A 25,087-nucleotide genomic window follows, 5' to 3' on the forward strand; every position below is an offset into this window, starting at 1 on the left:
CTTCTTAGATATGACACAAAAAGCAGAACTGACAAAAGAGAAAACCGATGTTAGACATCATCAAAAGTTTAAACAATTTCTGCTTCAAAGGACGCCATCAAGAAAGTGAAAAGAAAGCTCACAGAATGAGAAAAATATTTGCAAACCATATATCTAATAAGGGACTGGTATGCAGAATGTATAAAGAATGCTTACAACTCAAAAGACAAATAATCCAATTAAAAAATGAGAAAGTTCAAAGAGCTAAAAGCAGACTGACCATTGGACCCAGCAATCCCATTACTGGGTATATAACCAGAGTAAAATAAATTGTTCCACCATAAAGACACATGCATGTGAGTGTTCATCGCACCACTATTCACAATAGCAAAGATGTGGAATCAACCTAAATGCCCATCAATGAGAGATTGAATAAAGAAAATCTGGTACATACACACCATGGAATACTATGCAGCCATAAAAAAGAATGAGATCATGCCTTTTGCGGGAACATGGAAGAAGCTGGAGGTTATTATTCTTAGCAAACTAACACAGGAACAGAAAACCAAATACTACATGTTCTAGTATATTTAAAATGTAATTCCCTCCTCCCCTCCCCCAGTTCCTTCCTTCTCTTCTTCCTTCCTTCCTTCCTTCCTTCCTCCCCCATGCTTAATTTATAAGCCTGAGATAGAATATATTTAGATCCATGAAATAAAGCATAATTATATTGTTAGTTGGGTAATAAGAAAAGATAGCAAGCCAAAAGTGAAAAGTTCATTTAATTTGAGAAACTGCAGACAGAGAGGATATCTGAGGTTTGAGCAAGTCTCCTTAATGACATTTATTCATTTTTTATTCAACACATATTTATGGGACATGTATTAAACATTTGAGGCACTGTACTAAGTGCTACTTTATGATTTCACAGCAACATATGAGTATATTTTCCATAGCACGCACCTGAGACCAAGTTTTAAATGTTTTATAACAAGTCTGTTGAGGCTACCTCCTTCCTTTTTTCTAGCAAGTCATTTACAGTAGCTGACTTTGGTCTATCACAAATTGCTTACCAAGATAAAACCCACAATCACACTTGGAAATCTCTTGCTATTTACAGAAATGCAAAGCACTTTCTTGGAAAATTCATAAAATAGCTGTGAGTCTTGAATAATGTCTGAGTGTGTCTTGTAGCACCGTTGGGGATCTCAGAGCCACAGGGAGTGGGGTGTGGAGAAACCGAGTCTGCCTATTGTGGGTCCTCCATCCACCACTGGGGCTGCAGATCTACTTTGGTTTAGGAGGACTGAACACTTGACCCAGCCGAGGCCCCTAGAGATATGAGCTGATTATGAAATAGCTTTCAGGAGAATTGGGTCTACAGGATCAAGTCAGAACCCACCTCTTATCAGAGCAAACCCAAGCCTTGGGTCCAGGTGACTTCAAGGTGCTATCTCAGGACCACCCCAGACCCTCTGAACCTGCATCTCTGGAGGTGGGTCAGATGAGGCTTAAAAGCCCAGGAAGTTCGCAAACTACTGTCTATGATGAACTCAGCTCTGAGGTGGACTCCCAAGGTCCCTTTAAAAGTAAAGGAAACTAGGACCTTATAAGTGAGGACTGTTGGAGGCTAAAAGGAATCCCCTGGGCCAGATCTAGTTGATGCGTAGATCTTCACAACTTAATTGAATTGGATTCCAGAGATTAGGCATATGGACAGGAAGAGTGGTCACTCATCTCATCTTTATTATTATTATTATTTTGTCTTTTTTTTTGTTTACTTTAAGTTCGGGGATACATGTGCAGAACGTGCAGGTTTGTTACATGTGCCATGGTGGTTTGCTGCACCTATCAATCCATCATCTAGGTTTTAAGCCCTGCGTGCATTAGGTATTTGTCCCAATGCTCTCCCTCCCGCTGCCTCCTACCCCTTACCCCAACAAGCCTCGGTGTGTGCCGTTCTCCTCCCTGTGTCCATGTGTTCTCATTGTTCAACTCCCACTTATGAGTGAAAACATGCAGTATTTGGTTTTCTGTTCCTGTGTTAGTTTTCTGAGAACGATAGCTTCTAGCTTCATCCGTGTCCCCGCAAAGGACATGATCTCATTCTTTTTTATGGCTGCATAGTATCGCATGGTATATATGTGCCACATCTTCTTTATCCAATCTGTCACTGATGGGCATGTGGGTTGGTTCTACGTCTTTGACATTGTAAATAGTGCTGCAATAAACCTATGTGTGTATGTGTCTTTATAGTAGAATGATTTATAATCTTTTGGGTATATACCCGGTAATGGGATTGCTGGGTCAAATGGTATTTCTGGTTCTAGATCCTTGAGGAATTGCCACATTGTCTTCCACAATGGTTGAACTAATTTACAGTCCCCCCATCAGTGTAAAAGCATTTTATTTCTCCACAGCCTCGCCAGCATCTATTGTTTCCTGACTTTTTAATAATCATCCAAAAAGATCCCGTATAGCCAAGACAATTGTAAGCAAAAAGAACAAAGCTGGAGGTATCATGCTATCTGACTTGAAACTATACTACAAGGCTACAGTAACCAAAACAGCATGGTACTGGTACCAAAACAGATATATAGACCAATGGAACAGAACAGAGACCTCAGAAATAACACTGCACATCTACAACCATCTGATCTTCAACAGAGCTGACAAAAACATGCCATGGGGAAAGATTCCCTACTTAATAAATTATGCTGAGAAAATTGGTTAGCCATGTGCAGAAAACTGAAACTGGACCCCTTCCTTACACCTTATGCAAAAATTAACTCAAGATGGATTAAAGACTTAAATGTAAAACCAAAACCATAAAAACCCTAGAAGAAAACCCAGGCAATACCATTCAGAACATAGGCATGGGCAAAAACTTCATGACTAAAACACCAAAAGCAATTACAACAAAACCTAAAATTGACAAATGAGATCTAATTAAACTAAAGAGCTTCTGCACAGCAAAAGAAATTGTCATCAGAGTGAACAGGCAACCTACAGAATGGAAGAAAATTTCTGCAATCTACCTATCTGACAAAGGTCTAATATCAGAATCTACAAAGAACGTAAACAAATTTACAAGAAAAAAACAACCCCATCAAAAACTGGGCAAAGGATATGAACAGACACTTCTCAAAAGAAGACACTTATGAAGCCAAGAAGCATATGAAAAAAAGTTCATTATCACTGTTCATTAGAGAACTGCAAATCAAAACCGCAATGAGATACCATCTCATGCCAGTCAGAATGGCGATTATTAAAAAGTCATCTCATCTTTAATCTGAGGCTCATTCCTTTCATTTGTCCTCGGTAGACCAACCCAATTATCTTTGTCCTGGAATCAGCCGAGAAGTTGAAAAGTAATCCAGGAGAAAAAGTGTCTATACATATTCCTAGCAGATTTTACTCCTATGGAAAAATACATTTAGAGAAAGTGGAATTTTCCTAAGGAGAACAATGTAATTTTAAAACAAAAATAAAAGGGAACAAATTTTCACCAAATAATTAAGCCATCAAAAATGTATGCATCATTTAAGTAAAAAGCTTTATTTTTTTCCCTCAGTGTCTGAATCTTCTTTATTGTTTACCAGGATTCATGATTCCTTTTGTAACTTGTTCTCAGTCATGTATTCAGTTGAGTAATTACACTTTGTCAGACAAATATCTAAAGTTTTATTATGTAACTTGCAGATTTTCAGGATGAGTGAAGGAGGAAAATGGCAGAAGAGTTCAGGAAAGACAAAAATGCAAGACTGTGTCTAAGTTTGTGCCTCTCTTGAGTTTGGTGATCCACTTTTAATTTAATCATTTGAGTGTCTCTTAGGGATTCTTCCTCCACAGTGGAGGAAAGTGGGCTCTACTGAATTCATTGGAACACCGTCCTTTAAGGAGAAAGAAACTTTGAACAATAGACATCTTTTTCAACAACTACTGCCAATGTTTTGAAAGTTGTCATTTGTTTTCAGCTAGATAACAAAGGCTGAAGAGTTGCCTTCTTTCCAATTGATCCGATGGTTTACTGGCACTTTTAAAACACATTACGTAAATCTTTAGAAATCTTTTGTGAAGGTAAATTCAGTATTTTAAGCAGTGATCCTTTGCTCTCATGATTCATGGCATGGAGACAGCACCCAGCTTTCCCGAATCAAGGTGAACGTTGATATTCAGTTTTCAAGGTAACACACCATATAAGGCCTCCATCGTCCTGAGGAGACCTGATATATTGCCTTTTCCTGACAAAAAGTCTCACTTGCAGATGTACCTCAATTAGTGCAAACTTTTTTTTTCTTTCTTTTTTTTTGGGGGGGTGGAGGATGGGGTCTTGCTCTGTTGCCCAGGCTGGAGTGCAGTGGTGTGATCAAAGCTCACTGCAGCCTTGACCTCCTGGGCTCAAATGATTCTCCTGCCTCAGCCTCCCAAGTAGCTGAGACCACAGGCATGTGCCACCATGCCTGGCTAATTTTTTAAAAATCTTTTATGTTTTGTAGAGATGGGGGTCGCCCTGTGTTGCCCAAGCTAGTCTGGAACTCCTGGCCTTAAGGGTTCGTTTGTCCCTCCTTGGCCTCCGAAAGTGTTGGGATTACAGGTGTGAGCCACCATGCCCAGCCGAAACTCATTTTTTAATGCAGTAATAGTGTATGCAAGTATATATATGTATATAGATATAAATGATCATGTAAAAAGGAGTTATTTCTTGTGTTACAATTTCTCCTATAGCAAACACAGATGACTAAGCTAAAAATATTTCAACTCAGGCTCAGTGGCTCTTCTCAAAGGTATCAAAAGAACTTAGGTCTCAAAGGTGGTACTTTGGCCAAACTGTTTCCTAATCAAACGACCAGTTAGTTGGTCAGTGACTGGGACTCTGCTCCATCATGCTCTCTCCATTCTCCACCCAGCACCATTTTCTTTGGAATTCTATGCCACTCAAAGACTGTTGTTGCACAAGCCATGCTGCAGGGGTACTGGTGTCCAGGATTAAGGCTTAGTGCATCACCTCTCTGAGCAACCCACCGAGATCCTTGCTGATGCCTCCACATTCTCATCAGTGAGCCAGCCCTTTCCCAGGCTATAATGTCATGTCAGGGATTGCTCTTGTCTGCACCCTATATTGGGAGCCACAGAGTGGCATGTCTGAGGAAGCCTTTGCACAGGTGAACGGACAGGGAAGGCAGGCAGGCCATCCATCTGTCTATCAACATGTAGGGCCTGCTATGTGCCGGGCTTCATGCCATGATGTACTATGTGCGATAAGTCTCACAGAAGCCCATGTCCATCAGAAGCTTTTCTGCTCCTCAAAGCAAGAGAGAAATTTTCGTGCACTCAGACTTTGGGAGGGCACTCATGTCTTTCACCTTGTTCTGTGAGTTCTCCAATCCTTCGTGATTTATTTATTTTTTGATTGATTGGTGATCCATGCTAAGTTACGTCCTTTCTGGAGCTCAGTATAAGATGAAAAAATTCCATGAGCTGGGTCAGAAATAGACAGTAGCTTTTGCTTTCACGTAGACCTCCTTTCATCAGGGATGGAAGGAACAGTACAGGACTGTGGCCACAGACACTGAGGCTGGCTCCTGGGTGTGGACAGGGCACAGACAAGGGCCTGGTCTGAGGGGGTCCTTTGTGCCAGGTGGGACAGAGAGGGACCCAGAGCCACGTCTGTCTGCAATAACCACTCCAAGTTTGGTTGCTGCAGGAGCAGGTCCCTGCTCAGAGAGTTCATCCTGAGTAACGTGAAAAGAAAGGAGGAAATGACATATAACTGAGCAAATGGAAAGCTAGGATTTTCCTACCTTCTGGAAAAACGAGGTTTGTATCTTTTTTAACAAGTAGGAACTTTTATGTATAGAATTATCCAAGAATAATGTATTTACAATGTGCGTGGCCTTGATTGTGTTAATGAAGCTATTATTCACACATAAAATGAAAATCATCTGGCTTTGGAGGCCCACTTTGCTGATGGTGTTTCTTTTGAGACAAGCAATACGATCAGTTATGCAAGCAGGAAGAGAAGAATCAGGGCCAGGGCACAGTGGCTGGGCCAGAAAGGCGGGGCAGTGCCGGCGCGGCCCTTCAGCATGCACATCACCCTGGACCAGGATCCGTTGTTGGGCAGCGGGGTGATGCCCACCACGTTGCACATGACATTGTAGACGTCCACCGACCTGATAGGAGCAGCTCTGAAGTTGGATTTGAAATCTGAAAGGGAAAGGCAAACAAACAAGTTGTCATGGCAGCTCCAGGGCAGAGGTGGGCTGAACGCAATAAAGAAGAATTACATTCAGGCTGCAGGTGACATTGAGATTAGGGAATCAGCTCCATCAGTGGGGTGTGGCCTAGTGAGTGTGAACATAGAAGGGTATCTGGAAGGCTGTAGGTTAGAAAGGGAAACAACTTTCTATGGCTCATAGAGATGAATTTCTTTAAAAGACAAGCAGCAGAGCCAGGCTTGGGGGCTCACACCTGTAGTCTCAGCAAGTTGGGAGGGCGAGGAGGGAGGATTGCCTGAGCCCAGGAGTTTGAGACCAGCCTGGATGACAGAGCAGGACTCTATCTCTAAAAAAAATTTTTTAAACCAGGCATGGTGGTGTGCTCCTAGCTACTCAGAAGGCTGAGGTAAGGAGACCACTTCAGCCCAGGAGTTCAAGGCTGCAGTGAGCCATGATAGTGCCACTGTACTCCAGCCTGGGCAAGAGAGTGAGATCCTGTCTCAAAAAAAGGTAATCAGCAAACAGACTTTCTTTGTGCATAACTGTGCTCTCTTTGTGACAACAGCACTTTCTTTGGGGGCTCGGGGGAGGCTGAAGGGCCATCTGATGCTGCTCCATGTCTGCAGAGAGCACAGCAGAGCCTGTATGGTCACAGAGTGACTGTCTTGCCCTTAACCAAATTAAATGCTATGTCATTTTCCAGAACACCTATCTAGCCTGGACCGACAGCCAGAGTGCCAGCGTCTACCGCAGAGGCCGCACGGCAACTCAAGAATGTTTTCTCACTTTGCTGCCCCATCGAGGTCACAGGTCTTGATGGAATGTGAAACTGCAGTTTTCTCGGTGCTCGCTAGCTCAGCAGCCATGGCGATGGTTTCCTAAATACATTTGGAAGATGAGTGGAACACTCTTTGGGAGCATTTTACCAACAGATAAAATAAATTAGCCATGGGGAAAATGAGCAAACTGGTATCTGAATCAGGGATCCATGTGCAGGCTCTGAGCAAGCTAATGGAGAAGACCACTGTGCCTCTGCCCAGAGTGGCCCCAAGCTCGAGAGTCACGCAAGAACACACAGGTAGGGTGGCCACACACAGCACGGTGAGCGAGGGACGCCGAGGGTGACTCCACAAGTCTTTGGAGGGATTTCAATCAAGGGATTTCTTCTTCTCTACAGCGGGCAGATGAGAGGCAGAATTCAAAGCACTTGTCCATTTAAAGAGTGAATGTAAGATTTTAGTAATACACATAAGCAACTTCACTTTTAGGCCCCAAACCAGAGCTTGTAACAAAATACCCAATGCTACATTAAGGTTGAATTCAGGGAGGCGATTTAAGCCATTGATAAAGGCCTGTGCCTGTGCTTTCTAGTTCCCCTACAACTTTGAAGGAAATGAGTTGTTTGGGGGCTGTAAAGCCAAGTTTTTTAAGATATTAGAAATAATCTTTGTAATTGCTTTGCTAAATAATCCTAAATACTTTAGTTAAAAAACAAACAAACAACAACACACAGCAATATATCGCAGAGGTATCAACACCAAATTCTGTTCCTCTATTTATCCTGGAATTAAAAATTGGAAAAAAGCTAAATATAGATACTTCTGCCACATAGTATGTTAGATCCAGGGCAACTGCCCAGATAGCACGTTTTGCTCCCTTTGGAGAATTAAAGTTGAATCCAATATAAAGAGGTGTGTGGGCTCCACCGCCAGCCTGCACCCAGCATGCACTAGCTGGGTGACCTCCGGAAACAGGCATAGAAAGTCATCGTTCCTGGCACACTGTGTATACTCAGTAAATGGTCACTACTATTATTAATAAATATGTATGACAAGGACAAATCGTGGTTTGAATATATTCACTTTCTAAATTATCTGGAGGGTTCACTTTTCTTCAGGGGCATGGAGGATAAGGGTCAGCTTCTCCTCAGAGTAAAAATTAGTTTAAAAAAATGTAAAACCTGGCCAGGCACGGTGGCTCACACTTGTAATCCCAGCACTTTGGGAGGCCGAGGCGGGCAGATCACATGAAGTCAGGAGTTCAAGACCAGCCTGGCCAACATGGTGAAACCCCGTCTCTACAAAATTTACAAAAATTAGCCAGGTGTGGTGGCAGGTGTCTGTAATCTCAGCTACTCAGGAGGCTGAGGCAGGAGAATTGCTTGAATCCAGGAGGCGGAGGTTGCAGGGAACCAAGATTGTGCCATTGCACTCCAGCCTGGGCAACAGAGCAAGACTCTGTCTCAAAATAATAATAATAATAATAATAATAATAATAATAATAATAATAATGTAAAACCTGTCCAGAGAGGAGAAAGAAAGGGCTGCCCCAGTATCCCAGCCCCTCTCAGGCAGATCAGACAATCAGATGAGGATGGTAGTTACACTTCCCTATCCGAGGAATCAAGTGCAGCACGAGAATCCAGTGGAACGGTTGTTCCAGCGACATGGAAGCAACTCTTCTATCTTCTTCTCATGTGACCTGGATGTGATAATCCTACTGCCACATGGGGCCATGCCTTGCTGTGTGTGGGTGGGAGGGCATGTGAGGCAGTGGACCAGAGTAAGCCCAGCTGTCCCACAGCCTTTCAAATATCCACTTCTGGCTGGGCACTATGGCTCACACCTGTAATCCAAGCACTTTGGGAGGCTGAGGCAGGAGGATGGCTTGAGGCTGAGGAGTGCAAGACCAGCCTGAGCAATATAGCAAGACCTCAACTCTGCAAAAATAAAAAATTAGCTAGGTGCGGTGGTGTGTGCCTGTAGTCCCAGCTACTCAGGAGGCTGAGGCAGGAGGATCTCTTGAACCCAGGAGATGGAGGCTACAAGTAAGCCATCACGCCACTGCACTCCGGCCTCGATGACAGAGAGAGACCATCTCTAAAAAACAAAACAAAACAAAAATCCTCTTCTTTAACACTTCACAGGAAAAACTGAGATCAAATTCTTCTGACAAAAGTATTAGAAAATATTATCTTTTTACATTGGAAATATGAAATCGAATTCTGTGCATTTAAGCAGAAAGGAGGATTGAGATTTCTTTCCCATCCCATCTAGTTCATGGCCTCCTGCTGCACAGGGATAGTGCTTTGGGCTCAGTGCAGAAATAATCCAGGCTGGAATGAGAAAGCTTTTAGAAAATTCCTGAAGAGCAAAACAATGCCTGATCCAACTGAGGACCCAGACAGGCTCCACTAGCTGAAGATGGCATTTCAGACATGGACAGAGAGTCCAAGTTATCCTCGCGTGTTTACATTTTTTTGGATATGAGAGGTGTGTCTCTTACAGAGAGGAGGTTCTGCAGGCTTACACTGTGCCTGGCCACCTGGGGCTGCCTTCCCACTGGGGCTTGCTAGCTCGCAGGCAGCTCACTGACTCCCACTCCTGCTGTCTTATCTCGAACGTGGAGTTCTCCAGGGCAAGATTAGACTGTTCAAATTAGAAACTGGGATTAACAAGAGTGAGGCTCTCCTGCAGAATTACTTCCCTTTCTCTTTGCTGGACCAGACTCACTGACTTCTGAGGCTGCATCTGGGCAGCCGCAATGATGCCCAGCTTTACCCCTAAGCGAGAAGCACATACAGTTAATCAGGAGGGATGCACCTTTATCTCAAAGTGCAGCTAGATAGCTATTAAAGGCCTTGCTCTTAAATTTTCTTCTCAGTAAACAGCCAGTGTGTAAAGCTGTTTAATCTTTCATGAGAACTGGAGCCAGAACGTGATGGTTTGCGGGAGGCTCTCCACGCTGTATCTGCCTGGAAACATTTTGCAATTAGCGCAGTCCATTTTCATCAGGGATCATCTATCTGTCTGTAAAAGACTGGGCGCTTTTAGTGTTACAGGAGCCTGTGACGGAGGCCTCTGTTAATGGACAGAATCTCTTCACCAAATTTTAACTTTAAGCTAATGCAGCTTTGGGGACCTTGTTTAAAATTTGGGGTTTGGGGCTAGATTTGGTTCTGCTTTAAAATATTCCTGAGACTCGGCTGGGCGTGGTGGCTCACGTCTGAAATTCCAGCACTTTGGGAGGCTGAGACGGGCAGATCACCTGAGGTCAGGAGTTTGAGACCAGCCTGGCCAATATGGTGAAACCCTGTCTGTAAGAAAAATACAAAAATTAGCCAGGCGTGGTGGTGGGCTCCAGTAATCCCAGCTATTGAGGTGGCTGAGGCAAGAGAATTGTTTGAACCCAGGAGGTGGAGGTTGCAGTGAGCTGAGATGGCACCATTGCACTCCAGACTGGGTGACAAAAACTGTCTCAAAAAGAAAAAAAAAAAAATATATATATATATATATATATATATATATATATATATATATATATTCCTGAGACTCTCACTTGTATATAGTCCTTCCCAGACCACTGCTTTGCATTCATGATCCTATTTCCCTCATCTGGGAATGGAGGGTGCCATGCTTTTGAATGAAAGCCTTGCTGACTAATGTTCTCCCAAAGAAAGACCATGGCCCTGGAATGTATCCAGTGTAATCCAGTAGTTACCCTCGGGGTGCTCCATTCCTAATTCCTTTAGCTTTGGGGCTCTGCATATCTGACCTGGGGCTCGGCTGACAGGGAGCACCTGATAACTATCACTGGTTAAAGGCAACATGTTCAGGCATCTTCAGAACCCTCTCTTAGGCCAACATCATGAACCCTATTAGTGCTCCATGAATTTGCTGCTACTGCTTCTAATGCTCCCTTGAGGACTTGGGAACCTGGATCACATGTGGAAAGGGATTTGGACTAATGTGTTTCCTAAGCTCAGGCACCCATGGAGGTTGCAGAAACTGACACCTCATAGTTCTTAACAGGGATTTTGTGGAAAGTAGAGTGAACGATGGTAGGCTGAATGAGGGATGCTGGCATACGTCTTTGATCTTACTACACTGAAGAGATGAGCAGAGCTTGTAGATGTGATGTGTAACCTATAATTTGAAAGGCAAACATGGACTTTTGTGGACTGAAACATTTTGACCAACATCTAGAAAAAGGCATCCAGAATACAGGTATCAGGGTAAGCTGCTTATATTTAGTGCAGAAGGACGGACTGTGCTAAGAAAGGATAGCTCATGAACCAGTCAACTGATGGTTGATGGCTGTTGGATGCTTTTTCTCCCTTTTTAATTTTTGTTTTTGGGAGAAGAGGGTGTTCAGGTAGCAGTAAGATCTTCAGAGTGTTTGGCAAACTTTTCCAAAGTATGAATTGGCAGGGATCCATCTGTTAAATCAAATGACCAGATAGGCCCTCTCCATCTCTCCTCTCCTCCAGCCCTAGGAATTAATCTGGTCAAGGAAGACACAGCAAATTTGCTCTCATGCAAGGCAACCCTCGTCATTCTGGCTCATTCTCAAAGTCAGGCTCAAGGTCATTTCCGCGAGTGCCCTTGAGCACATCCCAGCTTCTGGTTGGGCTCTAAACTAAATGAGCCTCTCTGAGGTGGGTGCTCGAGACGGGAAGGACCGTGGAAGAGCCAGACCCCGAGAAGCGATCGCATCAACTGTGAGACTCACAGTGGTCAGCAACCTGGTGTCCAGTAAGCTTTCCTGGACATCAGATAGCTATGAAATAACATTTTGATGAATTAGGTAAAAAATGAATCACAAACATGTGGAATACATTTTCTTCACTGCACTCAGGATTTAAAATTTACAAGGCAAAGTATTTGGCTACATTTGCCAAACCCAAGAAGCATTTGAAAGGAAGCCAGCAAAAGATGTTTCATGGAGACCGGCTGGGTTTGCTCTGCTTGGCTCATAAAGAGGGTCTGTAAGGAAATCCCTGCAGCCTCTCCTGGCACCCATAGCCCCCCTTACAGACACTTCCTTGGGAATGGGGTCTGACAGCATCTGGTCATTTCCTCGCCTACCAGGTCCGAAGGCCAGGAAGATGCCCCGCATGTCCATGAGCTCGTTGTCGTAGCCGTGCCATCCACGCTGCCAACCTTCCCGCCTGCCGGTGCTGTTCATCCAAAACGGAAGCATCTCTCGATTCTGAAACCAAGCAAGGCAGACACATGACACTACGTCCTGACCGTGGCGCTGAGCGGGCATCTGCTCCAAGCCGCCACTCCACCGGGGGGCGCTTTCCTCCTCTGCGCTCCGACTGACCCAGACTGACCCAACCTCCGCTGCGGCACTTCCTGCTCCAGGCCGCTCAGACCTCGGGCAGCAGCCTATTCGATTGCTAAGCGCTGTGGTTAACCAGGTGTTTTCCTACGTGGGGCTGAATTGTCTCCCGTAATCAGTTTTAGAGCCACTAAATATAGTAAGTTAGTGGCAGAAGGGATGTTAAAGTGTATCTGCGGTGTCATAAAAATGTATTTGGTCTTTGTCCCAGGTTTCTAACCTAGAGCTCCTAAAACCAGGGGTACAATTTCCTGAGGATAAGAATGTCTTTCGCTTTTCATTCATAAGGAGCTACTTTCTCCCACACCTGAGTTAATGCTACTGAGAGGGGTCCTGGGGCTGGGGGCTAGACAGCTTCAGGGTGGGGACTGGCCACCAGAGGAACCAGACCGGGGGAGGGAAGAGGAGTTGGAGACTGAGTCCAATCATCTGACCCATGATTTCCTCACTCACGTCTGCGCGATGAAGCCCCACGTGAAGCCCACGGGGCATGCGGTTCCGGAGCCCCTCGGGAGTGGAAGCTCTGCGTGCCTCACCTCCCATGCTTTCTTTCCCACGGGCCTCTCTATGTGGTGCCTCTCTAAGGGCCATCCATTACAATAAAACAGTCATCTTAAATATAGTGTGCTTTCCTGAGTTCAGTGATTTGTTCTAGTGAGTGATCAAACCTGAAGTAGGGTCATGTGACCCCTCGAATGTAGCCAAATCACACACAGGTGCCGGCAGGCTGGGGACCTGGGACTTGTGGCTGGCCTCTGAGTGGGGGCTGTCCTGTGGGATGGAGCCCCTTGACCTGTGAGGCCCACTCTAACTCCAGGTATTGTTGTCAGCATTGAACCGAATGGCGGGATATCCAGTTGATGGAGAATCTTAGGGAACCAGTATCTATCTAATCACATTTCCTAGCAAAGCAGCCGGACCCAGAAGGGTCTCCTCAGCAAATCCCAACTCCCTTTCCCATGCAGCCCACCCTACCTTTCTTCCTTCTAGCCCTGCCCTTGGGAGCAACTCCAAGCCAGCCTCCTCTCCTCCATTAATGAGCACACTGGAAGATGGCACCTTTGCTCCCCTTGTCCAGGCTTCACAGACCTTAATTTCCCTCAACCACTCTTCCTTTGGGATGGGTTCCGGAACCATCACTTCCCGTCACACTTCTTTTCTTTGGAACCCAATTTTCTTAGACTACAGCTGATCACTTGCTATGAAATAGAGGGCTGAGAGAAGGCTTTGCAAGTCCTACAGAGGCTGCAGCCAGCTGAGCACAAGCCTAGCCATGCACCCCAGAAGCCACTCATTCTTCTACGACCTCGCCAAGGACGAACGGCCCATCCTTGCTAGGCAGGTTTCAATATTACAAATATTTACTATTTCAAATGCAGGAGGTAGAATTTGCTGGTCGTGATGAATGAGTAGAATCAAGACCGCTAAGCTACCAGCAATTTACAGGTTGGCTCACAAGACTAGTATCATGTGTTTAGTGAGCCAAGCAGTTCGCCATAAGCTGACACCAACGTCCACTGAACCATCACAACATCCCAGTGGGGATGATACCATTTGCCCCATTTTGTAGTTCAAGGGACTAAGGCTCAGAGAGGTTAAGTGACAGTCAGAGTCACACAGCTAGTGCAAGGCAGGGCTGGGATTGGAACCCAGGTCATCTATCTCCCGGTGCCTGGGCCCCTTCCAGTCCACACTGCCAGAGGTCACTGCAGTGCTCCTGCTGGCAGCGGCCAGTGAGGTGTCACCTTGCACTTCACATCCTCACTCACGGAGTGTGGCCAGACACAAAGCACTAACAGAATTTTGGAACTGGGTTGGTGCAGTTAGGTGGGTTAAATTCCAGCTGCTACTTTCTAGCTCTGGGATCTTGGCTGTTCCACTTCTCTGAGCTGCAGTCTCCCTGCTGGTCCTGGCCACCTTGCAGGGTCTGTGGGGGATGTCATGACTGTGTGCTAAGTCCCTGACACACAATAGGTGTTCAATAGGTGGCAACGGTCTGGTCCGCAGATGCCCCTGGCCATGGGGCCAGGCGCCCGGGCAGTATGCAGCCGGGCAGTGTGGGTTGTGAGGGCTGAGCCTGCTTGTGCTTATTTAGCTGTCATATTACATTGCACAGCCATCTGCTCTCACCCCATAAATCGCCCCCTCGCATTGCAGCTTTCCAAGTTTCTCTGTTTCCTGAGTTTCCCGCATCCCTCGTCCCTCCTTCTCCAGCTGTGGTTCGTGTTTTTCCATGGGAAGGTTTCTTTCACTTACTGCATCTCTAACTTTCTCTTTTTCTTCCTTATCTGTCCATGGTGATGATCACAACACATCCCAATTTAGTCTCGTCAGCTGATTTAATGTGTTGCTTCTCCCTCTCACAGTCTACAAGGCGGTGAGCACTGAAGCACGAAGTAGAACACTTTTGCTATTAACAACCTCACCAATTATGAACCTCATAGTCTGTGTGTGCCCCATGGCAAAGAACAGAAGCAAGATAGATGAAGACTGATGGCCTGATTTAAGACTTACAGCCTAGATTCCACAAATAAACACACAAAGCAGTGAAAAACCCCAGCCCTGAAAGTGATTTTGGATCTTTCTAGTTGTAGGTAAATCCACTCATTTTTATTAAAATAACAAGTTGCCCCAGAAAAACAATTGCTCTTACTGATGAAAAAATCGCAGCCACCTGGCGGGTCAGGTGCACAGGTAACTGTGTGGTGTAAGTGATGGACTCAGCCTTCATTTCACAATGCTGCAGCCATGATTTCCTTCTTTTTCCTCTGCCAGTGGCTTTTAGCACCTTTGCTTTGTACCCCACATTATCTTCTCAAGGGCATACAGCTGAGGCCAGGCCCATGAAGAAGGGCCCGCCACACACCTCTCCTCCTCCACAGCGGGAATGTCCGTCTGTGGATCCGCAAGCTCCTGGTTGGCCTGCTGACCCCATCCAGCCACTGCGGGGCCCAGGGACTGCCACACAGCGCCACCTAGTGACATCCAGGGAGGCGCCCCAGCCCTCCAGATCTGGCGGAAGGTGATGAAAAAGGGTAGAGGGTGGGCTTGTGTGTGTGTGTTCAGGCAGAGTGGGGCCTGTAAGTGGGATCCCACTGTAGGGTGGGCAGCCAACTCCCAGGGTGGCAGGAAGCACCCGGTTCTCCTGCAATGTGTGCTGGAGGGGGTGTCTCCCCACTCCTCAACTGGTGGGGAGGGAATTCACTCCATGCAGGCAGAGAAGGAGTGGGGTGCCCCAGGTGAGAGGAGTCCCAGGTGACAGTGGAACGTCCCTGCCAGCATGTGGGAGAAGCCCATGATTTCAGGACCGGTTTATTCAGTTCTACGGATGTGGACTGAGCTCTGGATTCGTGCCAGGAACCCGGCTAGGCTTCTGGGGTCGGGGCCACAGAGGTGGAGGGCGGCTCCTTCCCCTAACAGAGCTCAGCTTTAGTGAGGGAGGAAGGGGGCTGCAGCTGCTGGGCATTGACTCCAGAGTAAGTTGGTGCCAGGAGTGGGTGCCCGAGCCTGAAGGAGGGAGGGAGGCTCAGGCCCCAGGGAGGCCTTCAGCAGAGGGGACACAGGAGGAGGCCGAGGGGAGAGTCAGTCAGTGGGGACGCAGCTGTGTGCATGCGACCTACATGCAGGTAAGCATATGTGTGCATGTGTGTGTGAATGTGTGTGTGCATGAGTGTGTATGTGCCTGTGTATGAAAGTGTGTGTGAGTGCATGAGTGTAAGCATGTGTGTGCATGTGTATATGTGAGTGTGTGTTTATGTGTGTCTGTGTTGCATGTGTGTTTATGTGTGTGAGCTTGTGTGTGTGTGTGTGTAGCAGTGGGGTAGGGAGATGGGGAGGAGAAATCAGGACGAGGAGTCCACATAGGGAGTCCAAATAAAGAGGGTGGGGTCGCTCCAAGGGTCCTGCAGTGACAGAATCCCAGAACTCCAAGAGCGGGGGAGCCCTTGAATGACCTGGGTGGGAAAGATGGAAAGAAAGCTGCCATCAGAGAGAGACAGCTGGAAGAGCCAGGAGGTGAGAGGAACTGGGTTGTTTTGCTAGCGGGGTTGTGCCAACCAAACAGGGTGACCAACTCTCCTGGTTTGCAGCTGAGAGGGTTTCAGGGATGCAAGACTTTCAGTTTGAAAACCAGGACAGTCCCAGGCAAACCAGGACAAGTTGGCCATTGTACAGTCAACACTATATTAGGAATTTAGATAACATCTTCACCCAGGGTGATGTGTTCAGCACTTCCCAGTGCCTTCCAGGACCCCTCCTCTAGACAGGGGTAGACAGCAATGCCAGGACCCTCCTTGATGAGCCCCTCAACCAGTTAATCATTTCTAACAGGAAGGAACCAGAAACAAGTCGCCCCACACGAGGACGCGCAGTGAGAAGCCCCACACGAGGACGCGCGGTGAGAAGCGGCTGCGCGGGTGCCTTCAGGCTTGCGCGCTTTCCTGCCGGTGCCTGCATTCTATCTGGGCGCCTGCACTCCATCGCCAGCTCCCCATGATAATGCCTGTTATATGCTTGCAGTGATTTGGGAAGCCAAGGAATAATTATGAGATAAGAGTTATAATTGCTAGACCAGGCATTTGTCTCAATCATCCTTAGCATTAAAATGAAAAGAAAATGCAACATTTGCGCTTTACCTCCGAATCAGAAACCCGGTAAATACAGTTTGTTCGACACTTGCCAGGGCCCATCCGTTTGCATTCAGCATTGTAGGATTCCTTTGAGTGCTGAGCTGAGCTGTGCTGTCTGGGGAGCACACTCAGAAATGCCAGGCTGCGCTGGGAATGAAGGGGCAGGCAGAGGGAGGGGTGGAAGGACAGGACGAGGCGAGGAGCACTGAGTGGTCCATGTTCATTATTTGCCGTTTCACATGGGCAAGGTATGGCTTTGGCAAACTCTAGGGGCATTTACTTGTCTTTTCATGATGCATTTTTGGAATACGTGATCATATATATTTCTTGCCCGTTCCTTCCTATTTCTCTCCACCATATATAGGAGAATGGTTGCTAAGCTGGGGAGAATAACGGAGGAGGCTGGTGGCCAACAGCTGCCCAACATCCAGCCTCCAGCTGTGTCCTGCATCCCTAAATGTCTCCTCCCGAGGTGGCTGGAGGGTTGAAATCTGTCTTCTCTGGCATCCCTCCCCGAGCAGAGGCGCCGTTGCAGGGCCTTGCCGGGTGCCTCCTGCTCTGCCTGGTGCTGCCCCTCTGGCCTTCCCACAGAGGCCACAGTGTCGCTCCCTGCTGGAAACCAGCGTGCTCACCGTCCACACCGGTGCATCCCATGCTGGCTGCTCAAGGACCACCCTGAGCTCGGCCAGGACCTGGCTCCGGGATATTTGCATTCAGCAGGTCAGGAGGAGTTGAGGAATCTCTTCTTAATGTCCCCCAGGTGGTCGGGATGTGCAGTCAGCCATGAGAACCCCTAGAAGCTGCTCACCTGGCATCTGCCATGGGCCATGTGAAAGGATGATTGTCCTTTTCTGAGAAGTGCCTGAGATCAGGGACTGTGCCTCATGTCCCTTTGTGTGGCACTGGGCAAGCAACACGGGCCTCCCTCTTAGAAAGTTCAAAGGGCTTCAAGGGACTGCAGAGTGAGGCACAGGATCAGCTGGTACAGGGCTGCTTTCCAACAGGCGGGAGCCAGGGTGGCCCTCCAGCTGCTCCAACAGGTGCTTCATTCTCAAAGGCCGGCGCCCATGGGGTGCTGGTTGTTACACATTTTGACTATTGTGTCTCCTTTCAACTACTGAAAGTATAATTCGCATGAGGTGTGGGGTCAGGGACCCAAGTTCTTCCCTTTCTCCCTTGAGGCATCACAACAGGCCTCCAGGGAACTGGGGAACACCGTTGAAATCTGGTCAGATTAAAATAAAAGGTGAAACCTATCTAAGGTGTATTAGAGGCCTAATAAAAATCTACTTTTTTCTTCTAGGACACGGTTATAACAAAAGCCTCCTACCTCCCTGAAAATACAATACACTTCTGACATCCTCCCAGTCTAAGAAAAGGCACCAACAATGTTCAAGTCATGGGTGGCTTCAGTGAAAACGCTGGTGAAATGATGACAGTTTGGCTGGCTTGGATGGTTTTGCTGCTAGTGTGAAGGTCAAGATATGGTTTCTATTATAAACCACGCTTTCTCATATTTTGTGGCATTGCTATTTTAAATTGTCCTGCAAAGAGGCTTCCAGCCAGCAGGACTCTTTGGAGCCCGTGGGAGTGGTGGTTATGAGCCTTGGAGATGTGTTCGCCACATGCCGCTCCAAAGAGATGTTCCTCTAACCATTTCCCTTTCTCTGTCTTTCTGAAACAGAATGTAATTGCTCAGGCCTCGGCCTGCTGGCCTGACCCCAGCGAGCCCCTGGCCACACACTGCTTGATCCTCGAAATGGAAAATGCAGGCAGCCAAGTCAGCAGGGATCCGGCGACGCAGACATTCTCGGAGTGGAGCGAAGCGCTGGAGAAAAGCACTTAGTGGATGGGGTTTCTTTCTTCTTTTCTTTTCTTTCTTTTTTTTTTTTTTTTTTTTTTTGAATCACGTTGATTGCAGCGCGCCCGGGCTGAGGAGGGTATGCCTGTGCTCCCACACAGCTCCCACAGATGGCCCTGGTCACCATCAGAACGCATGCAGCTTCCCGCCCCACATCTGACTTTCTGAAGCTCAGGCAGGCCTGGACAATACCACACTAGCTGCCACTAAAGCTCTGAAGCCACGTTTTCCAGATTGTCTTGATTTCCCCAGATATTTTGAGTCCAGGCCTCACAGCCATTCAACCACAGGCTTTAGAATTGAGCCTGGCATTTCATATCCTTTTCCAGTTTTCAAAATAAGTCTTTCCTCTGGAGAAAAATATTGGCCTCCTTTAGAAGCTTGGGCCTGAATTTGCTGCATTTCTCTCAAGTCAGGCAGGGGTCCAGACCATGTTCTACGATCTTTCACCAAGCTCTGGGGAAATCTTTCCCCATCCTACCTTTGTGAGCATGGTGGCATAAAATGGACACTGTCCAGGAGAGGCTGCAGGAATTAGCCCTTCAGGGCTGGGGAAAGCTGTGTCCTGCCCTTGGACTGTAGCTCTGGGTCAACTGAGGTGAGAAGAATTTGTACTTTCAACACCTCTTCCCTGTTGAAATTTCTTCTGGGGCTACTAATAATTAGCCAAGCTTGAAAGCCTGACTTCGCTTTCTTCTCTGTTTACTTGGTGACTGGTTTACACACCAACCAAGTGAACAATCTGTCAATAAGTAGTCAGGAATCAACTGTCTCAATATTTAATAATTCGTACCACCCACTAACATCTACTGAGACTCTACTGTGTACAAGTTCTATGATGGGAAACAAAGGTCAAGATGCCAAAGACCTGCCCTCAGGGAGCCTCCACTCTGGCAAGGCAGAGTCCAAAACAGACAAACAAATGTAGCATCAGGTCTTACAGAAATTCCAAGCTGGAGAACATTAGCAACTCTTGAGTGTTTCCTGGAAGAGATGGTGTTTGAGTTGGGCTTTGAAGGACAGGGAGGGATTGGCACAGACAGGGCATTCCAGAGATTCTACTGATTATTTATTAGGCTGATTGAAGTTACTTGGGCGAGCACAGTTACCCCTCCCTGACCACCAAATTCCCAACACTTAAGTCTTGCACTGGAAGAATTGTTTTCACAACCAGAAACATTTTGGTTCGGGTCTATGCAAATCACCCATGTTGGTGATAAGAAAGAAAGAAAGGGGTTGGGGTAAGGAAGAATAAAAGGAGGTAAATTGGGCTTGGAACAACTGTAGAGGTTTTTGCAGTATGACACGAGCAAGAAAATTTAAAAAGATGATGGTAGAACTTCTGTTTCTGCAAGTGTGAAGGAGCCAAGATGTAGCTCTAGACCCCACAGAAGCCAGAAGGGTGAGTCTGTAACTGGGAAACACGATGTTAGAAACACATTGAACATTCTGCTGAAATGTTTAGAACATCTTAGAAGAACTGGACGGGACTGTGTGCTTCATGGCTAGACTTGAATTCAAGTCCTGGGTTAGTTGCTCAGAGATTTATAACCATAGGCAAGGTACCTAAAATGCTGAGCCACCATTAACTCAGTAAATACAGTATCCACAATGCAGAGAGAGTGAACTGAGGAGGTACTTCATTCCAGATGGCCACTATTGTTATGGTTGTTATTGACCAAAATTTTTTTTTAAATCCCCATATTTTTATTATCTGCAAAATATAAAATAACTTGATGTGTATGTTATTGAAACTTCTGGGAGGGCCATAGGGAGCTCTTTCCAAAGTCTACCATGATCCAGGCAAGAAAAATTAAGATTGTTGTTCACAGCAACCAGTATTACTAATTAAAGGTGTATGAAATCACATTGACAGTCTGTTTAGTGGGTCAGTGTAAGGATTTTCGTGGAACTGCTCATGACTTCAGTTATTTAACTCTGTTCTTCCCAGGGAATTACATTACCCTGAAGATGATGGATCATGATCCTCCCCTGTAAAAAATTCCCTGTGGTTTCCCACTGAACTTAAGATTAAAAATACCAAGTTGTTTTTTTTTTTTTTGAGATGGAATCTCGCTCTGTCTCCCAGCTGGAGTGCAGTGGCACAGTCTTGGCTCACTGAAACTGCCACCTCCCAGGTTCAAGTGATTCTCCTGCCTCAGCCTCCCAAGTAGCTGGGATTACAGGCACGTACCACCACGCCCGGTTAATTTTTGTATTTTTAGTAGAGACGGGGTTTCATCACGTTGGCCAGGCTGGTCTCGAACTCCTGATCTCAGGTGATCCGCCTGCCTCAGCCTCCCAAAGTGCTGATATTACAGGCATGAGCCACCATGCCCGGCCACAAAAATACCAAGTCTTAAGATAAAAAATACCAAGTCCTGGCCCAATGGTCCCTTGCTTACCTAAGCAGCCCCATCTTGTTGCCATGTCCCCTCTCCTGGCTCCCCACACTTGGCCACCTGGCCCATTCTTTCCATTCCTCTCACTCTCAAAGGTCTTTCCTGGCTCAGGTTCTTCAAGCAGCCCATTCCCTCAGCCTGGAGAGCACTTCCTCTTCCCGCCTGACCGCTGAGCACTCCTCCTCTGGGTTTCAGCCTCAAGCTCCCTTCTCAGAGAGGGCCCCCCCCAGCCCCTCATCTATATCGGGCTCCTGTTGCCCTCACCCCAGTACCCTCTTTCATGGCACTCTCTGTGTCCATGACAGCTCTTACCATGGCGACTTATTTGTGTGGCATGCGTGTTTATTTAGTGTCTAGTGCCTTCACTAGCAGGGAGGGCAGGAGTGGGGGCAAGGACTCCCAGTGGCTCCCCACTGTGGAATTAGAACTTTTCATTGGCCGTCACTGTAGTCGGCACTCAGCACATATCTGCTGGTTCGCTAGGTGCATGATTGCTGAGGCACACGGCCTTCACGGTCGGGGATGGAAGAGTGTGCTTGAGTCTGCTGCAGACTGCCCACAGCCCTTCTCCACTTGGCATTTTGCTGTGTTGTGCCTGACTCTCCCATAATTTAGCATCACTGAGCCTGCCTCCTCAGTGTCCCTGGCCCACCATGACATTGTGACAACCCAACCTGCCCCAGGCCCCTGGGTGAGGGAGTGGCAGGGTGACCCACTGAGAACCGCGGTGGAGCCAACCTGGGCGGGGCTTCCGTGCTCTGGGGAAGAGTGTGATCTTCATCCCCTGTGGGAAGATGCAGGGCAAAGTCTTTCCAGAAGACAGGGACCAGGTCTCAGGCAGGACTTCCATGAGGAAGGCCCATTTCCTATCCTTGAAGCAAAGAGCTTGGCTGGGGTGACGGGCTCAGGCTGGACCTGTGGAGGCGGCCTGTGCTTTACCTCTTTCTGTTTTATCCTGTGGGAATAAGAACACTTCAGATTTCTCTCCTTTCAGGACAGGAGGCTGGAGAAAGGACTGACAGCGGTTGGAAATCCAGCTGGTTTATTAAAGAGTGCAGGGGCAGAGGCAAACTGGGGGCCCTTGCTTTGCTATGGCAGGGTCAGCAGTCCCGCTGCATGACTGTGTGTAATCCCAGCACTTTGGGAGGCTGAGGTGGGCAGATCGCAAGGTCAGGAGTTCGAGACCAGCCTGGCCAATATGGTGAAACCCCGTCTCTACTAAAAATAGAAAAATTAGTCAGGGCTAGGTGTGGTAGCTCACGCCTGTAATCCCAGCACTTTGGGAGGCTGAGGCGGGCGGATCACGAGGTCAGGAGATCGAGAACATCCTGGTTAACACAATGAAACCTCGTCTGTACTAAAAATACAAAAAATTAGCTGGGCGTGGTGGCGGGCACCTGCTGTCCCAACTACTCGGGAGGCTGAGGCAGGAGAATGGCGTGAACCCGGGAGGTGGAGCTTGAAGTGAGCCAAGATCCCGCCATTGCCCTCTAGCCTGGGTGACAGAGCAAGACTCAGTCTCAATTAAAAAAAAAAAAAAAAAAAAAAAAAAAAAAAATCTGTTTCTGTCTTTATCTTTTTCCGTGACGCCTCTCTAAGAAATCCTAAGAAAAAGATGAACTCAATTAAGTCTTCCTGTTAGTGCAGCCGCCTTAGAGTCTGCAAGACTTAAATTTATGTTAGAAAGTTGGTGTGTTTTGGGGAAGGGCATTTTTACCAAGGAAACCAAATCTTCCACGTTTCTGGGATGGCGGCTACAGGCAGAAAGGAGTAGGGGACAGGACTCTGGTGGCTGTCACCCAGCATCACCATGTCCTGACTCAGCTGTTTTCCTAATCATGGCTAAACCAGAAACCAGTCTCATCTGCCAGCCGAACTCAGACCCAGAGAGGCTGCTTTCGGGCCGAGAGTCTTGCCATGCCACAGATGTGAAGTCTAAGCCAGCCCTGAAACGTCATCGCATGCACTGTGGATGGGTGTATAGGTTTCAGGGCAAAACTTAACATTCTTTTACCATTTGGGGAGAAGTTTAGCGAATAGGAAAGTGAGAGATTAATAGCCTTGGCACAACGCAGAAACGAGGATATAGAATGGGGTTTTTAATTCTCTGCTGTCAAGAAAGGATAACAAACAATCGAACGATGTCAAAGGAAGAAGTTTAAGCCAATAAAGAAAGAATGGGCACTTGTTTTGGGGATTTCTCAGAAAACAAATAAATAAAGCCCCAATGTTATATTAAAGTAGAATCAGAAATTATAGCTTTTACATATGGTGTCTTGATAATAAAAATTTGTAAATTCCAGGATAGAAGTAAAATGATTAAGATCTTTAGTCTAGGAAACTGCAGAGTCATTAAAAGATATCTCAGTGTCTCTCAGGACTTAGGGACGATTATGAGTTTCCAGAGAGACATTTGTGTTCATGGACATAAGTGCTGTAAGTTATGTTAATGGAACTGATTGTTCTCTTTGAATTGGCTTCTTGGAAGCTCAGAACCACATGTGTGTTCCATTTTGTTTGGCTGTATGTTATTTTCAGAACTAACAATAGCAGCGGGACGCAGTGGCTCACGCCTGTCATCCCAGCACTTTGGGAGGCCAAGGCGGGCAGATCACTTGAGGTCAGGAGTTCAAGACCATCCTGGCCAACATGGTGAAACCCCATCTCCACTAAAAATACAAAAATTAGCTGGGCAGGGTGGTGGGCACCTGTAATCTCAGCTACTTGGGAGGCTGAGGCAGGAGGATCTCTTGAACCTGGAAGGCAGAGGTTGCAGTGAGCTGAGATCGCACCACCGCACTCCAGCCTGGGTGACAGAGGGAGACTCCATCTCAAAAACAAAACAACAAAAAAACAAAACAAACAAAAAGAACTAACAATATCCATGATGCAGAGTCATCAGGAGAATTAGAAACAGGAACTGGGATGCACTTAATTCAAGAGAGCTATTATTATGCAGTAGTTGTTGTCACTGACTAAAATTTAAACAGACATTTTTCTTGATGTATTTATTATCTGCAAGGTGTAAAATAACTTTCTATGCATGTCATTGAAGCTTTGGGGGAGGGGTCATTCTAGAGCTGCTACGGATCCGGGCGTGATACATGAAGATGAATTTCGCAGCCCTTATCATTAGTAATTAAAGGTGTGTGAGCCACCATGGATAATCTATTAGTGAGCAACCCTCATCTTTCAGAGCTAATCTTATTTTTTCACACCCTATTTATCTGATTTCTGATGTTCTTTTGTTTCTTTTTAAAGTTTCTACTTCACTTATCTTTGAAATTACCTCAAATCTTCCTTTGGAAGTGATTGTATATGTTAAAATGCTGCTCTAATAATTGTCAATAGCTAAGCATTCTTCCTTTCTGTTCTGTGGCTTCTCCCTAAGACATACAATACAGTACTGGTTAGCCCTTGCTAACTGATGGTCTCACTTCTGATTTATTCAGACAAACGTGTGTGTGTGTGTATTTGTCAATGCATACAAAAGTAATATATAATAGAACATAACATGGTCAACGCTAATTTGTCGGTGTCCTACAGGGGAGCAGGTACTTGGATCCACAGCAGAGTGTGGGGCGGGAGGATGCGGGGGAGATGGGAGAAGGTACTTGGACCCACAGCAGAGTACGGGACGGAAGGATTAGGGGGAGATGGAAGCAGAGCCAGGGGAAGGAGGACGTGTCCTCAGACGTGTCACTGGGCATCCTGAGTGGGCCAGCACCAGTCAGAATGGTGCAGAGGCTGCCGTTTGTCCTTGCTCTCCCCTCACCCCTTCTTTCTGTTCTTTGTTTCGGGGCCCCAGTCTACCTGACTCCTGGCCTCTGTTTCACTTTTGTCCTGTGATTGGGACCCCCTGGTCTGCAC

General features: G+C 46.7%; 1 protein-coding gene across 5 annotated transcripts in view; it reads right to left on the reverse strand.

Annotated features, from left to right (window-relative positions):
* Positions 1–3,516: 3,516 nt before the first annotated feature.
* ENPP6 (ectonucleotide pyrophosphatase/phosphodiesterase 6) overlaps positions 3,517–25,087 on the reverse strand; it is a 181,614-nt gene continuing 160,043 nt past the window's right edge. For all 5 annotated transcript variants that reach the window (XM_063810023.1, XM_063810024.1, XM_063810022.1 and 2 more), the window contains 2 exons: positions 12,068–12,191; positions 3,517–6,189 (listed from right to left, as the gene is read on the reverse strand). In XM_063810023.1, the coding sequence (XP_063666093.1) occupies positions 5,984–6,189; positions 12,068–12,191 (330 nt within the window). In that variant the 3' untranslated portion in view covers positions 3,517–5,983. The remainder of the gene's footprint in view (positions 6,190–12,067; positions 12,192–25,087) is intronic.

This window comes from Pan troglodytes, chromosome 3 (assembly GCF_028858775.2).
Source record: "Pan troglodytes isolate AG18354 chromosome 3, NHGRI_mPanTro3-v2.0_pri, whole genome shotgun sequence".
Lineage (NCBI taxonomy): Eukaryota > Metazoa > Chordata > Mammalia > Primates > Hominidae > Pan > Pan troglodytes.